The sequence below is a fragment of the Macaca nemestrina genome, chromosome 14 (assembly GCF_043159975.1).
Source record: "Macaca nemestrina isolate mMacNem1 chromosome 14, mMacNem.hap1, whole genome shotgun sequence".
Taxonomy (NCBI): domain Eukaryota; kingdom Metazoa; phylum Chordata; class Mammalia; order Primates; family Cercopithecidae; genus Macaca; species Macaca nemestrina.
Window position 1 is genome coordinate 45,275,039 of NC_092138.1, and position 16,686 is coordinate 45,291,724.

At 39.4% G+C, this 16,686-nt stretch overlaps 1 protein-coding gene and 1 non-coding gene across 4 annotated transcripts in view; one reads left to right on the forward strand and one right to left on the reverse strand.

Annotated features, from left to right (window-relative positions):
• LOC105489085 (small nuclear RNA activating complex polypeptide 3) overlaps positions 1-16,686 on the forward strand; it is a 66,652-nt gene that overhangs the window by 3,375 nt on the left and 46,591 nt on the right. For all 3 annotated transcript variants that reach the window (XM_071077820.1, XM_071077818.1, XM_071077819.1), the window contains exon 3: positions 12,020-12,104. In XM_071077820.1, coding sequence (XP_070933921.1) covers positions 12,020-12,104 — 85 coding nt within the window. The remainder of the gene's footprint in view (positions 1-12,019; positions 12,105-16,686) is intronic.
• Positions 10,400-10,508, reverse strand: LOC139358343 (U6 spliceosomal RNA). The gene has a single exon (XR_011613115.1). It is a non-coding gene; the product is annotated as a U6 spliceosomal RNA (small nuclear RNA).

Below are 16,686 nucleotides of genomic sequence, written 5' to 3' on the forward strand. Positions count from 1 at the left end.
GCCTCCCAAAGTGTTGGGATTACAGACGTGAGCCACCGTGCCTGGCTGACCTTGCTGATTTTTTTCAACTTTCTCTCTGCAGTGTTAACAGCCACACTGCACTGTGTTTCAGTTCCTGGAATGTGTTCTCTCACTCCAGGCTTTTGCCCAGAACAGTCATTCTTGCTTATCTCCTGACCCTGCTGACTTCTACTCATCCTGCAAGTGTTAGCTAAAGGATTACGGACTCCATTTAGGTCCTCTTGTATGCTTATGTAGCACCCCATGCTTCCCTAATGAAATGCTCATCACATCTGTAATATACGTGTTTAATTTTCTGTCTTCTTAGCTACACTTGAAAGTTCCTTAAGTTATATCTGCTGCACTCACTGTTCTAGGAATTGGTAATATAGCAGTGAGTGTGGCAGATATAACATGAGCATACAAGAGGACCTAAGTGGAGTCCATAATCCTTTAGCTAACACTAACAAATATTTGTAGAAAGAGTGGAATAAATGAAACTTTCAGAAGACTCAGGAAGTGATTTCTGAGATAGACTGAAAAAAGAACGTTGATGATAATCATATTAAAGCAGACTCTTTTTGCTATAGTTAACACATTAATTGATTTATAGTAAATTTTGTTAAGCCATGTTAAATAGTAATTTTAAGACTACTTAAACATTGCTTCTCATGACTACTTTGCACTACTAGGTCAACTAGATCTCTCTGGTTATCTTCTAGTCCCTCCAAACAGGATTTGTGGGTAAAATTATATATAATCTAATGTAAATCAGTACAGTATTCTTCAACTGGGGTTATTTTGATATACTGTGAAGCTAGTATACTTAATACATGACCATTGTTAACCTTAATGGTCCTGCCAAAAAAAATTAAGACTTGTGGCAAAAGCCTAAATTTGTGTTTTTATGCTTTATTGTTCTCTGAACCTTCCTTCTCCTCACCAGTAATTTAACATTATTCTATTATAAAAATAAAACATAAGTACATCATCTCTTTATTATGACATAAAATAAATTTCTGGTACTTTTTCTTTCCTACATCGAATGATAGAGCTCATTTTATGCATGTGAGAGACAAAGGGTAGTTGGTAGATATTGATTCTTCCTTGATACTTGTTGTTCCCTTAATCTATAGTATAGGTTCAGCAGTTTTGAAATTTTTTTTGACTACTTAGTTGGAAGGTTTTAATTCCTAAGAATAGGAGAGAGAATTGTTAATACATGGGTGCTGCTAAAACTTACTTGTCATTCCAAAAGCTTCAGCCGCATTCCTTTTTTTTTTTTTTTTTTTTTTTCTTCCCGAGACGGAGTCTCACGCTGTTGCCCAGGCTGGAGTGCAGTGGCGCGATCTCGGCTCACTGCAAGCTCTGCCTCCTGGGTTCACGCCATTCTCCTGCCTCAGCCTCCTGAGTAGCTAGGACTACAGGCGCCCGCCACCGCGCCCGGCTAATTTTTTGTATTTTTAGTAGAGACGGGGTTTCACTGTGGTCTCGATCTCCTGACCTTGTGATCCGCCCGCCTCGGCCTCCCAAAGTGCTGGGATTACAGGCTTGAGCCACCGCGCCCGGCCCCTTTTTTTTTTTTTTTTTAGACAGAGTCTCACTCACTCTATCGCCCAGGCTAGAGTGCAGTGGCTCAATCTCTGCTCACTGCAACTTCTGCCTCCTGGGCTCAAGCGATTCTTCTGCCTCAGCCTCCCAAGAAGCTGGGATTACCGGCATGTGCCACCATGCCTGGCTAATTTTTTATATTTTTAGTAGAGATGGGGTTTCACCGTTTTGACCGGGCTAGTCTCGAACTCCTCACCTTAAGTGATCTGCCCATCTTGCCCCAAAGGGCTGGTATTACAGGCATGAGCCACCGTGCCCAGCCCTTCAGCAACATTACTTTTAATACAATAGAAATTTTAGATTATTCTGCCCATCCCCCTCACTTTTGTGACCAAGAAAGTACTGTTTACAGGTCCAGAATGTACTGTTTAAAGGCTAAAAAAGGGAACTTTAGAGTCCTGCAAAAAAAAAAAAAAAAACCAAAAGAACCATGAAATTGGAGAACTCAAAACTCTTATCCCACCAAACCAACCACAAATGACTTTTTAAAAAAACTCAAACAGGGCGGATCACTCGAGGTCAGGAGTTCAAGACCAGCCTGGCCAATATGGTGAAACCTCCACCTCTACTAAAAATACGAACATTAGCTGGGCATGGTAGCACCTGCCTGTAGTCCCAGCTACCTAGGAGGCTGAGGCAGGAGAATCACTTGAACCCGGGAGGTGGAGGTTGCAGTGAGCTGAGATCACGCCATCGCACTCTAGCCTGGGTGACAGAGCGAGACTCTGTCTCCAAAAAAAAAAAACATTCAAACAACTCTCATATATCTGAGGTTGACTAGAATGACAGAAATGAGCACCGTCAAACTGGGAATCTTGGAAACTATCACTATACCCCAGATATTACAAAAATGAGCAAGAGGAAATAAAATTTAAAGAGAGCTTATTGTAGATAATGAGGAAATAACTGTAACTGTTTATACAAATCAACTTTGGAGACTACCTGCTTCCACCCAGAAAACAATGAGGAAACAGAAGAAAACCTGTAAGTCTACACTCCACACAGAATTGAATATACTCAGATAAGCATTTGAGGGTATAAAAATGTTTACCTTGGCCTAGAAATTTTTTTTTTTTTTGGAGACGGAGTCTTGCTCTGTCACCCAGGCTGGAGTGCAGTGGCGCGATCTCAGCTCACTGCAAGCTCCACCTCCCGGGTTCACACCATTCTCCTGCCTCAGCCTCCCGAGTAGCTGGGACTACAGGCGCCCACCACCACGCCCTGCTAATTTTTTGTATTTTCGGTAGAGACGGGGTTTCACCATGTTAGCCAGGATGGTCTTGATCTCCTGACCTCGTGATCCACCCACCTCGGCCTCTCAAAGTGCTGGGATTACAGGCATGAGCCACCACGCCCGGCTGGCTTAGAATTTTTAAAACTATTAATAAGAATGGAAATGATGACTAAAGGAGAAATGAAAAGAGTTGATGAAACGCAGGAAAGAAATGGAAGAAAAGACAATTACTTCATAAGCGAATAAATTTTAAGATACCTAAGGGAAAATAGACTGAAATGAAAGCAAGAGGCAATGAAGAAAGACATAAAAACAAGCAAGAGAATTGAAAATGACAAAGAAAAAAAGTAAGATGAATCCAAGAGAGTAGGGAACGGTAGATAGGCAAAGATATAATAGTCATATTATCAGAGTCCCTGAAGAAGAAAAAGAAATGGAGCAGAATTCGTATTTAAAAACATAATCTAACAAAAGTTTCCAAAATTGAAAAAAAAAACTAAATCTGGAAAGGGTTCGCTAGGTACCTGGAAAAATTAACCCAGACTTACTGGCTTTTGGGATATATATTAGTAAAACTATTAGATTTCAGAGATAAAGATGAAATCATCACGTCTTCCATGCCCAAAAAGAACACATTAACTTGCAAAGGCAAACTTACAGAAAGCATCAGATGTTGCAAAACTGACATACAAAGCAAGGCAACATAGAGCAGTGTTTTTTTAAAGCTCAATGAAGGTGTGAATTAAGGATTTTGTATTTAACTGAATGTCCTCAAATATCAAGGTTATAGAAAGAGAGTTTTCAGTATACAAGAACCTGGGTAATTTCTGTACCTGCTGGCCGTTTCTGAGGAGCATACAAGAGAATGAGCTTTATCCAACCAATTGATGACTGGGAAATTTTCAGCAAAAGGACTAATACAGAAAGGATGAGGTGGAAGATTTGTGTAACTGTTGGGTATTGTGACAAAGTGCGGTATTGCAACTAAAACGATGGAAGGAGAAAAATGGATAACGTGTGGGCAATAGATGGGTTTTTTAAAGACTACCGCAGAGGGAAAACAAAATCTGACACATCGGATAGTAAAGTGTTAAATAAGAAAATGGGTAACTGTAGGATTTAAAAAATATGAGTACAAAGGTAACCAGTAGAACAATAATAGAAATACCAACTCCCCCTCAATTTCTAAAAAATAAATGGAAAAGAATACACATTTCATAATGAAAAACAGCTAATACAACAAAATACAGATAATTAGAAAATATTGTGATAGAGTTGATACCAAATACATCTATCAGTCTTAAGCAACCTATTAAAGGATTTTCAGTTTGGCTTGTAAAACAAAAATCTTGGGGAGACAAGAGACACATCTAAAATAAAGTGATTCAGAAAAGCTAAAAATAAAGGGTTAGACAAAAGTATACCAAGTAAATGGAAACAAAAATTGAGCAGGAGTAGTGATGCTGATATCAGACAAATAGTATTCAAGCCCCAAAGTATTACATAGGATAAAGGACACTTTTTAATTTATATCTTATGGAGGTACGTATACATAAAATTTGCTCCCTGCTAATGAAAACTATATGACATCTTCACAAAAATTGAGTATGTATTAGGTCACAAAGGTAACATCAATGACATTCCAAAAATAGAATATTACAAACAGATTGGGTGCAATGGCTCATGCCTGTACTCCCAACACTTTGGGAAGCCAAGGTGGAAGGATTGCTTGAGCCCTGGAGTTTAAGAACAACCTGGGCAAGATAGGGAGAATCTGCCTCTACAAAAAAATAAAAACAGTTAGCCAGCTGTGGTGGCACATGCCTGTGCTCCCAGCTACTCAGGAAGCCGAGGTAGAAGGATCACTTGAGCCTGGGAGATTGAGGCTGAAGTGAGCCATGATTTTACTGCTCTACTCCAGCCTGGGCAACAGAAAAAGACCCTGTCAAAAAACAAAAAGAAAATAAATTTCCAGCTCAGAAAACGAGAAAAGAACAACAAAGGAAGCGAAAAGAAAATACTAGAAAGGAAATAATAAAGATAACAGAAATTAATGAGGAAAATGATAGGAAAACCATGGGTCTAGTTAATTTTTTTTTTTTTTTTTGAAACGGAGTTTCACTCTTGTTGCCCAGGCTGGAGTAGATTGTGCATTGGCACAACCTCGGCTCACTGCAACCTCCGCCTCCCAGGTTCAAGCAGTTCTCCTGCCTCAGCCTCCAGAGTAGCTGGGATTATAGGCATGCCACCACCACGCCCAGCTAATTTTGTATTTTTAGTAGAGACAGGGTTTCTCCATGTTGGTCTGGCTGGCCTCGAACTCCCAACCTCAGGTGATCTGCCTGCCTCAGACTCCCAAAGTGCTGGGATTACAGACGTGAGCCACTGCCCCGGCCCTAATTAAATTTAAAATGGTGACTTTCTGAAACAATTTAAAAGTTAGTTAACTAACATATAAAACAAGGCAACAATAGAGCTGTATTTTAAAAGAAAACTCAAGGTGTGAATTAAGGATTTTATATCCAACTGAATAGTTATAAAGCTAACATCTTGTTTATTTTATTTTATTATTATTACTTTTTGAGATAGTCTCACTCTGTTACCCAGGCTGGAGTGCAGTGGCCTGATCTTGGCTCACTGCAACCTCCACCTCCTGGGTTCAAGAGATTCTCCTGCCTCAGCCTCCTGAGTAGGTGGGACTGTAGGCACGTACCACCACACCAGCTAATTTTTTGTATTTTTAGTAGAGATGGGGTTTCACTGTGTTGACGAGGCTAGTCTTGAACTCCTGACCTCAGGTGATCTGCCCGCCTTGGCCTCCCAAAGTGCTGGGATTACAGGCGTGAGCTACCACACCCAACCTTATTTAATAGAGGAACAATACATGCATTTTCTACTAAGATCTGGAACAAGGCAAGCATGCCCACTATCTCTATTACTTTGCAACATAGTCTACCGGTGTTAGCCATGCAGTCTGACAAGGGAAATTAATTAGAGGCATAAGAGTAGGTAAAGAAGAAAAAGTCCCCCTATTGGCAGATGATGTAACAGTTAACTTGATTAAGAAGAAATGGAAACTTTTTTTTTTAATGGCTGAGACTGGTTAGCAGTACTTTTTTCAAGGGTTGGCAAACTGCAGCCTATGGGCTGGCTGGTTGTTTTTGTGTATAATCACGCCCGTTTATTCACATATTGTCTGTGGCTGCTTTTGTACTATATGGCAAGTTCGGTAGTTGTGTGAGAGAGGTCATATGGCCTACAACCTAGAATATTTACTATTTGGCCCCTTAAGGAGAAGTTAGCTGATCCCTGCTCTAAGCAAATAAATTTGAAAACCTAAATGAAATGGATAATTTCCTAGGGAAAAACAGATTACTGAAATTAAGCCCTTAAGACTTATAAAACTTAGACAGTTTCTGTAGAAAAACAGAGAAAGTTATGTAAGGAACTATTTCAAAAAGACTGCAAGTCCAGATGGTTTCACAGAATTCTACCAGACATTCGAAGACTAAATACTCCCAGTGCCTCAGGGCCTTGAAGGAAGAAAAACTTTTTAATTATTTTTCTGAAGCAAACATGACAGATACTTAAACTAGATACTGACAATACAGAGAAAGAAAACTTGACATGGGGATCATTCAACACAATATTACCAGACAATCCAACATCATATTAAGATGATACTCTATACCATTGCCAAGTGGGATTTAGTTCAGGAATGGAACATTGGTTCAGTATGAGAACATGTATTAATGTCATATACCATGTTAATAAATGACAAAGTATTATTTCCAGAGATGCTGCAAAGGCCTTAACAAATTCAGCACACATTCATGATAAAAATACTTAGGAAATAGAAGTTGGAGGAATACTGTTCCAACATGATAAAATATGTATATATCTCTCTATCTATCTATCTATCTTTTTTTTTTTTTTTTTTTTTTTGAGACGGAGTCTCGCTCTGTCACCCAGGCTGGAATGCAGTGGCCGGATCTCAGCTCACTGCAAGCTCCGCCTCCCGGGTTTACGCCATTCTCCTGCCTCAGCCTCCCGAGTAGCTGGGACTACAGGCGCCCGCCACCTTGCCCGGCTAGTTTTTTTGTTTTTGTATTTTTTAGTAGAGACGGGGTTTCACTGGGTTAGCCAGGATGGTCTCGATCTCCTGACCTCGTGATCCGCCTGTCTCGGCCTCCCAAAGTGCTGGGATTACAGGCTTGAGCCACCGCGCCCGGCCATATCTATCTATCTTAGTTGTAAAGCTAGCACCTTATTTAGTAAGGGAGCAATACCTGCATTTTCTAAGATCCAGAAAAAAGCAAGCATGCTTACTATCTCTACTACTTTGCAACATAGTCTATAGGTATAGCCATGCAATTTGGCAAGATAAATTAATTAGAGGTATGGGGTAGGTAAAGAATAAAAACTTCTCTATTTGCCGGTTATGTGATTAGTATGCATGGAAAATTAGTCAATGGGAAAACTAACTCAAATAGAAAAATAATTTAGTGAAATAGGATCCAAAATTGATATATAGAACTTAATAGCCTTCATATATATGACAATAAACAATTAGAGATGGTGGAGAAAATTCCTTTTATGATACCCCAAAAGAAGGTTAAATACTGAGAAATAAATTTAACAATAAATGTATAAGACTTATGTGAGGAAAATTCCAAAACAGTTCTGAAAGACTGAAGAAAACCTGAACAATTTGAAAGATATTCTCTGTTTTGGATAGGAAGACTAAATATTACAATGATGTCAGTTCTTCCTAAATTAAATTATAAATATGGTGTAATCCCAATAAAAATACCATAAGTATCTGTTATGAAGTTAAACAAGTTGATAATAGTGTTCGTGCAGAAAACACATGCAAGAATAGGAAGACTCTGGAGGGAAAAAGAAAACCCACCACTCGCTGGTGGGGCGATGGCTTACGCCTGTCATCCCAGTACTTTGGGAGGCTGAAATGAGTGGATCACCTGAGGTCAGGAGTTTGAGACCAGCCTGGCCAACATGGTGAAACTCCGTGTCTACTAAAAATACAAAAATTAGCTGGGCATGGTGGTGGGCACTTGTAATCCCAGCTACTCAGGAGGAGGAGGCTGAGGCAAGAAAATCGTTTGAACCTGGGAGGCGGAGGTTGCGGTGAGCCACGGTCACACCATTGCCCTCCAGGCTGGGGGACACAGCACGACTCTGTCTCCAAAAAAAAAATATGAGGAAGTAGTAATTTTACCAGATATTAAGATATGCCACAAAGCCTTTATAATTAAAATGGTGGATAGTAGCTCATAAATAGACCAGTGGAACAGAATAAAAAGTCCAGAATTAGAGACAAATGCATATACAAATGTAGTATGACACTATACACAAGAATAATAGATAGGGATCAAAGTGTAGAGAATGGCCGGGCATGGTGACTCAGGCCTGTAATCCCAGCACTTTGGGAGGCCGAGGTAGGCAGAGATCGAGACCATCCTTGCTAATACAGTGAAACCTCGTCTCTACTGAAAATACAAAAAATTAGCTGGGTGTGGTAGCACACACCTGTAGTCCCAGCTACTTGGGATGCTGAGGCAGGAGAATGGTGTGAACCTGGCAGGCGGAGATGCAGTGAGCCCAGATGGCACCACTGTACTCCAGCCTGGGCGACAGAGCGAGACTCCATCTCAAAAACAACAACAACAACAAAAAACAAAGTGTATAGAATGAAACATGCATACCATGGTGCGTAGTGAAAGGATTTCTGTTACTAAAATCCAGAGGAAATAAAAAGATGGATAAAACTAACTAAAAATTAAAATGTTTTCACAACATAAAGTCAAAAGACAGCTGCCAAACTTGGAGAAGAATATTTATGACATATACCACAAAGGGGCTAATATCCCTAATATGTAAGAACTCTTAAAAGTTGAGGAACAATGACCAAAAACCCAATGGGAAAAAGACATGAACCAGTAATTCACACAAAAAAACATGAAAGTTACTCACAAACATGAAAAAATGCTCAAACACACTCAAAATTAGAGAAGTGAAAATTAAACCTACACTGAGATACCTTTTCTTCCTATCAGACTGGCATAAATTTTAATATGTAATACATTTTTTGACAAGGCTGTGGGAAACAGGTGGTTTTTTGTTTGTTTTTACATTTCTGAAGAGAATGCAGATTGTTAGAACTTTTCTGTAGGGTAAATTTTGTAATACTTAACACAATATTACATATATGTGTACTTTTTGTCCCAGCAATCCCACTTCTAGTAATTTATACCAAAGATACCCCTCCAACAATATGAAAACATGTGTGTTCAAGGTTATTCCTTGAAGTATTGTTCATAATTGCAAAATAGTTGAAATACCTTAAATATACAGACATAGGAGAGGAGATTGTTGAATATGCTATGGGAAATCCACACTGTAATATTTTGCAGCCGTAATAAAGGATGAGAAAGGATTAACTCAGAGTAATTTCTAGTACATTCTATTAAGTGAAAAAAGCAAAGTCCCAAAGTATATGCCACCTTTCATGTAAGAAAGGTGTGCCAGGTGTAGTTTATTGGCTCTCATCTTCAAATTTACTTCTTTTTCCTGCTCTGTAAAAATGGACCTTGGCCTTTTAAATACTTTTCTTTTGCCAACTAGCACATCGTTAAGCTTTGTCAGTGAAGGGCGATGGAGAGACCTTTCAGGACTCTCAAGGGTTTTGCTTCCTGATCTGATGTGCTGGCCCAGCAGGATTCTGCAGTGCACACAGCTTCCCCAGTGCCCAGCTCCTGCAATACACTGCAGTCTGAAGCACTCAGCGCCCAGCAGCTTTCCCTGCCAACCCCATTTCCCTCCACAGCTCACCTGAACAGGTTTTCTTGGTGCCCTTAAGGGTAGATTTCCAGCAAGTTCCACTGATGCAGCACTATAGCAACTTCTTTCTCTTGCTCCTCTGGATCTCAGTCCTGGGAAGAAAAAAGGACTTCCTTGAGTTTTTTCTCAGCCCTAGGGGTAGGGTGCTTCTTGTATTTGCGATTATTCTGTTCTTTAGTGTTCCCTTTTACTGCTTCCTTGCCAGTCCCTCATTATTCCAATCCTCTGTTAAAGTTGTTGAATCCTTAACCTTTGTTCAAATTGCTATTCATTTTTTTCTTTCTTCCTAATTGAACTCAGATTGATACAGAAGGAGATAAAAGAGTATACACAAATATCTGTTTATTTGAACAAAAGAAATGGAAAGGATAAAACAAAACTGTAGAGACTGATTGCCTGCAGGGGTGGGTGCGAAAGGGGTGGAAAGAAGGGAGGGAATGGGATCAGGTTAGTAGGGACAAAGAGGGAATGACACTTTTGACTCTTAGGATCATAGTGATGTGTCACATATTTTTCACATACCCTAGATGTAATCAGACAATTAAAACCAACTAGGATGTAGGGGGAACCCAAAACTGAATTCAAAAACTAAAAAATAAGCCTAGTTGCATTACAAATGTGTAATATAACACCACTGAAGAGGGTGGGGAAGAAAGAACTAAAGTCTTTATTAAAGCCTATCTTTTTTTTTTTTTTTTTTTTGAGCACTTCATGAATTTGCATATCATCCATGCATAGGGGCTGTGCTAATCTTAACTATATTGTTCCGATTTTTAAATAATAAAATGCTACCAAAGGCATATCTTGATATAATGTAAGGGTGAAGACAGAACTTTTTATAAGTTAGTGTTTCTCACAGGGGTATAGGTTAGCAATTCTGTAACCATTTTATGTATTTACTAGAATTGAACAAATAATAGGTTGCCAACAGTGAAAGCTGGATTTCTCACTTGTGGAGAAAGAAGTTATAAACAAGGAAATGTTAAAGGCTAAAATGAATCCTGTGGTTTTAGTTTGGGATCAGAAGTATCAGTATAAACTCATAGTTTTAAATGTGTAACAGTAAAATACAGAAATACAGATATTTATACATGTATAGGTTAGTATACATACATATATTTCCTGCCTATCTCAGCTGAGAAGCCTAGAAGCAGTGACTCCAGTGACAATGAGAATGCCTAGAACCCAGATACTGGTCTCTAAACACCTTTTTCCAGTAAAGGAACTACGGCTCTTACAAGTGGTCGATTCCTGGGATGAGACAAGAAAAGTACAGGATGGGCCTTGAGCATCTTGTGGTGCCAGAAAGTAAGGGAATGTTCAAAAAATAAAAAATAATTTTAAAAAGGAGAGGACTTGCTGAAAGAACAGGAGCCCCTAATGACTAAAACTACCAATTTGAACAACAAAATAATGGTAATATTAGATTTTAACCCCAGAATAAAACAATTATCTGTAGGTTCATACTAATAGAAATGATGAAGTAAACAGATGGGAGGAAAGAGGCAGGTCTTCCTCAAAATATAATTCCAATGAATAAATGTAGAAGAAAGGAAAGACAGAATTGCTGTTAGGCATACGCCACAGTAACAAATATTGCAGAGAAAATCTATCAATGAATGCTAAAATTCCTGGGTGAAGTTTGAGGAGAAACAAGATTTGCATACTGTCAAAGTATCTTCCCCAAAATATTTACCAAGTTCATAGAAAATAAGGTATCATTCTGGTGCAGGAAACTGGCAGACAGAAATAAGCTAAACATCACTAGTAAAATGTCATATTAATATCATGAACCTCTTGATATGATATACTGAGAAGGACATCATTGTAGTGTTCTTACCAAAATGCTAAATTTATTCCTATCGTGAGGAACTAGCAGTCAAACACAAATTGAAGGACATTGTATAAAATAACTGATTAGAGCTGTTTGAAATTGTCAATATCATGAAACATAAGTAGAGACTGAAGAACTTTAACAAACTCAAGGAGACTAAGGACAAATAACATGCCATGTGGGATCCTGAATAGGAATCTGGAACAGAAAAAAAAAAAAAAACCGAGTAAATTAAAAATTGTGTGAAATTTTAAAAAGGCCTATAGCTAATAATATTATATAATAATTTATTTCCTGTTCTTGATAATTGTCTCATGATCATATAAGATGTTGACATAAGGGAAGCTGAACAAGAGAAGGGAACTTTTTCCTGCTTTTGCTACTTAAAATTAGTTCAAAATAAAATATACTGAATGTTTTGAAGTCTGAATAACAAATGTTGAACTTTGATTTTTTTTTTCCTTTTACATCTACAACAGGGTTAGAAAAAGGTTCTTGGAACATCGGGAAGAAACCATTACAATAGATCGAGCCTGCAGACAAGAAACATTCGTTTATGAGATGGTAATTAAGAGTCTCATCTTTTTCACCCTTTTCTCTTAAAACAGTAAACTGACATTGGCTGAGGGTTAGTCATGACAGTATGGTAGCTTTATACTGGATATACTTAGTTGAAAACAAACTAGAGAAACTCCTTTGAGTCTGGGAACTAGTGAGAGAAGAGGACCTTTAGAACTCAAGTGACTACATATTTGACTTTTTCAGATCTCTGCCTTTATTCTTGTTTGGTTTTATCTTGCTGTTGGTATTAGGCTAAATTTATGCCTTTTCACTACCCTATTTCTGGTCTTTTTGTTCTGCTCCTGATTTTGGTTTAACCACATTCTTAATCCTTATCTATTATCTCTTGTGTAAAACTCTGGGAAAATTTAAGGTGATGACTCTTGAGGAATTGGGAGCTAGTAGACACGATGGGTTCAGAATCAGTGTGCTGGCACTTGATCATGCATATGAGCACCTATTGTCTCTCCCACTTATTTTACTTTTATTGTGGTAAAATTTACATAACATAAACTTTACCATTTTGATCATTTTAAAGTGTTCAATTAAGTGGCAGTAAGTACATTCACAATGCTGTATAATCATCACCACTATTTCCAGAACTTTTTCATCATCGCAAACAGAAGTTCTATACCTATTAATCAATAACTCACCAGTTTTTCCTCCTGCAGCCCCTCCTAACCTCTATTCTACCTTCTTTCTCGATGAATTTGCCTATTCTAGATATCTCATGTAAGTGGAATGCTTTTTTTGCCCTTTTCTGTATGGGTTTTTTTTTTTTTGAAACAGAGGCTCACTGTGTCGTCCAGTCTGGAGTGCAGTGGCGCCATCTCGGCTCACTGCAGTCTCCACCTCCTGGCGATTCTCCTGCCTCAGACTTCTAAGCAGCTGGGATTATAGGCACCTGCCACCATGCCTGGCTAATTTTTGTATTTTTAGTAGAGACAGGGTTTCATCATGTTGGCCAGACTGGTCTCGAACCCTTGACCTCAAGCAGTCTGCCCACTTCGGCCTCCCAAAGTGCTGGGATTACAGGCGTGAGCCACGGTACCCAGCCTATGGCATATTTTACATAGCATAATATTTTATAGGTTCATTCATATTGTAGCATGTATTAGAACTTCATTCTTTTTTATGGCTGAATAATATCTATTGTATGGATATACCGCATTTTGTTCTATTTATCTGTTGATGGACATTTGGGTTGTTTCTATCTTTTGGCTATTGTGAATGATGCTGCTATGAAAATTGGTATACAGGTATCTTTTTAAGTCCTTTTTCAGTTCTTTTGTATCTGCACCTAGGAGTGGAATTGATGGATTGTATGGTTAATTCTGAGAAACTTGTTTTTCATAGCGATGATACTATATTACATTCCCATCAGTAATGCATGAAGGTGCCAATTTCTCCATGTACTTGTGAACGTGTATTTTCTAGCTTTTTTAAATAATAGCCATCCTAGTGGGTGTGAAGTGGTATTTCAATGTGGTTTTGATTTGTATTTCCCTAATAACTAGTGATACTGAACATCTTCTTATTTGGTTTTTGGCCATCTGTATATTTTCTTTGAAAAAGATCTATTGAAATATTTTGTCCATTTTGAAATTGGGTTGTTTATCCTGTTGAGTCATAAAGAGTTCTTGGCCGGGTGCCGTGGCTCACACTTGAAATCCCAGTACTTTGGGAGGCTGAGGTGGGTGGATCATCTGAGGTCAGGAGTTCCAGACCAGCCTGACCAACATGGTGAAACCCCATCTCTACTAAAAGTACAAAAATTAGCCGGTCGTGGTGGCATGCCCCTGTAATCCCAGCTACTCAGGAGGCTGAGACAGGAGAATTGCTTGAACCTGGGAGGTGGAGGTTGCCGTGAGCCAATATCATGCCACTGCACTCCAGCCTGGGCAACAGAATGAAACTCTGTCTCAAAAAAAAAAAAAAAAAAAATTAGCCGGGCGTGGTGGCAGGTGCCTGTAATCCCAGCTACTCTGGAGGCTGGCAGAAAAATCGCTAGAACCCAGGAGGCGGAGGTTGCAGCAAGCTGGGATTTGTGCCATTGCACTCCAGCCTGGGCAACAAGAGCGAAACTCTGTCTAAAAAAAAAAAAAAAGAGTTCTTTGTATATTCTGCATACTAGACCCTTACCGTATATGTAATTTAAAAATATTTTATCCCATTCTATATGTTGTCTTTTTACTTCTTTTCTTTTCTTTTTTTTTTTTTTTTTGAGAGTTTCGCTCTTGTTGCCCAGGCTAGAGTACAATGGAGCAACGATGGAGCAATCTCAGCTCACTGCAGCCTCTACCTCCTGGGTTCAGGTGATTCTCCTGCATCTGCCTCCCAAGTAGTTGGGATTGCAGGCGCTCGCCACCACTCCCAGCTAATTCTTGTGTTTTTGGTAGCCAGGCTGGTCTCGAACTCCTGACCTCAGGTGATCGATGCGCCTCGGACTCTCAAAGTGCTGGAATTACAGGTGTGAGCAGCCACACCCAACCTTTTTACTTTCTTGATAATGTTATTGGATGTACAAAAGTTTTTAAATTTGATGAAGTCCAGTTTTTCTTTTTCTTTTGTTGTCCTTGTTTTTGATGTCATACTTAAAACATTGCCTAATGCAGCATCACGAAGATTTTCCCATATGTTTTCTTCTAGGAGTTTTTTTTTTTTTTTTTTTTTTTTGAGACGGAGTCTGGCTCTGTCGCCCAGGCTGGAGTGCAGTGGCCGGATCTCAGCTCACTGCAAGCTCCGCCTCCCGGGTTTACGCCATTCTCCTGCCTCAGCCTCCCGAGTAGCTGGGACTACAGGCGCCCGCCACCTCGCCTGGCTAGTTTTTTGTATTTTTTTAGTAGAGACGGGGTTTCACCGTGTTAGCCAGGATGGTCTCGATCTCCCGACCTCGTGATCCACCCGTCTCGGCCTCCCAAAGTGCTGGGATTACAGGCTTGAGCCACCGCGCCCGGCCTCTTCTAGGAGCTTTAGCTCCTAAGTTTGTCTTTGATCCACTTCTGAGTTGATTTTTCTATATGATGTAAGGTAAGGGTTTGACTTCGTTCTTTTGCATATAGATATCTAATTTTTCCAGACTGTCCTTTCCCTAGTGAATGATCTTGGCACTTTTGTCCAAAGTCAGTTGACCATATAAGTTTCATTGTTACATCCTGTTGGTCTAGATGTCTATTCTAACCTAGAACTACTCTGTTTTGATTACTTTGGCTTTGTAGTAAATTTTGAAATCAGGGAGTATGATTTCAAAATCCGGCTTTGTTCATGTTATTCAAGATTGTTTTGACTATTAAGAGTCCCTTGAAATTCCCTATGAATTTTAGTATGGGCGTTTCTATTTTTGGAAAAAATGCCATTGGGATTTTGATAAAGATTGCATTGAACCTGTAGATTACTTTGGGGAGTATTGAGATCTTAATGATATCAAGTTTTCCAATCCATGAATGAAATTTCTTTCCATTTATTTAGATACTTAATTTCTTTCAGCAGTTTTTTTTTGTTTGTTTGTTTTGAGACTAAGTTTTGCTCTTGTTGCCAAGGCTGGAGTGCAATGGCACAACTGTGGCTCACCACAACCTCCGCCTCCCAGGTTCAAGCGATTCTCCTGCCTCAGCCTCCTGAGTAGCTGGGATTACAGGTGCGTGCCACCACGCCTGGCTAATTTTTTGTATTTTCAGTAGAAACAGGGTTTCTCTGTGTTGGTGAGGCTGGTCTCAAACTCCCAACCTCAGGTGATCCACCCGCCTCGGCCTCCCAAAGTGCTGGGATACAGGCGTGAGCCACCATGCCCGGCCTATCAGCAGTGTTTTATACTTTTTATGTATAGAACCCTTTTACTTCCTTGGTTAAATTTATCCTAAGTATTTTATTCTTTTGAATGCTATTAATAGTAAGTGAAACTGTTTTCTTAATTCCTTTTTTTTTTTTGAGACAGAGTCTCGCTTTGTCGCCCAGGCTGAGCGCAGTGGCGCAATCTCGGCTCACTTCAACCTCTGCCTCAGCCTCCCAAGTAGCTGGGACTACAGGCACCCATCACCATGCCTGGCTACTTTTTGTATTTTTAGTAGAGACAGAGTTTCACCACGTTGGCCAGGCTGGTCTTGAACTGCTGAGAGGTGATCCACCCACCTTGGCCTCTCAAATTGCTGGGATTACAGACATGAGCCACTGCACCCAGCCCTGTTCCTATTTTATTTAGTGTTTTTATCATGAAAGGGTATTAGATTTTTGTCAAATGCTTTTCTGTGTCAATTGAGGTCATGATCTGTTTTTTTTTCCTCATCATTCCATTAGTGTGGTGTATTATATTGATTGACTTGCTAATGTTAAATTACCCTTGCATTTTGAGGATAAATAAATTCCACTTGGTTGTGGAATTCAGTAAAAATTGTAATCATGAAAAGTATCTTATAAACAGAAGAAAAGTTGGAAAATTCACAAAAATTAACGCATTTGACAAAATCCTTTTAATATGGCTCTCAATTTGCTTTGCTAGTATTTTGTTGAGATTATTGCATTCCTGGCCGGGCGCGGTGGCTCAAGCCTGTAATCCCAGCACTTTGGGAGGCCGAGACGGGCGGATCAC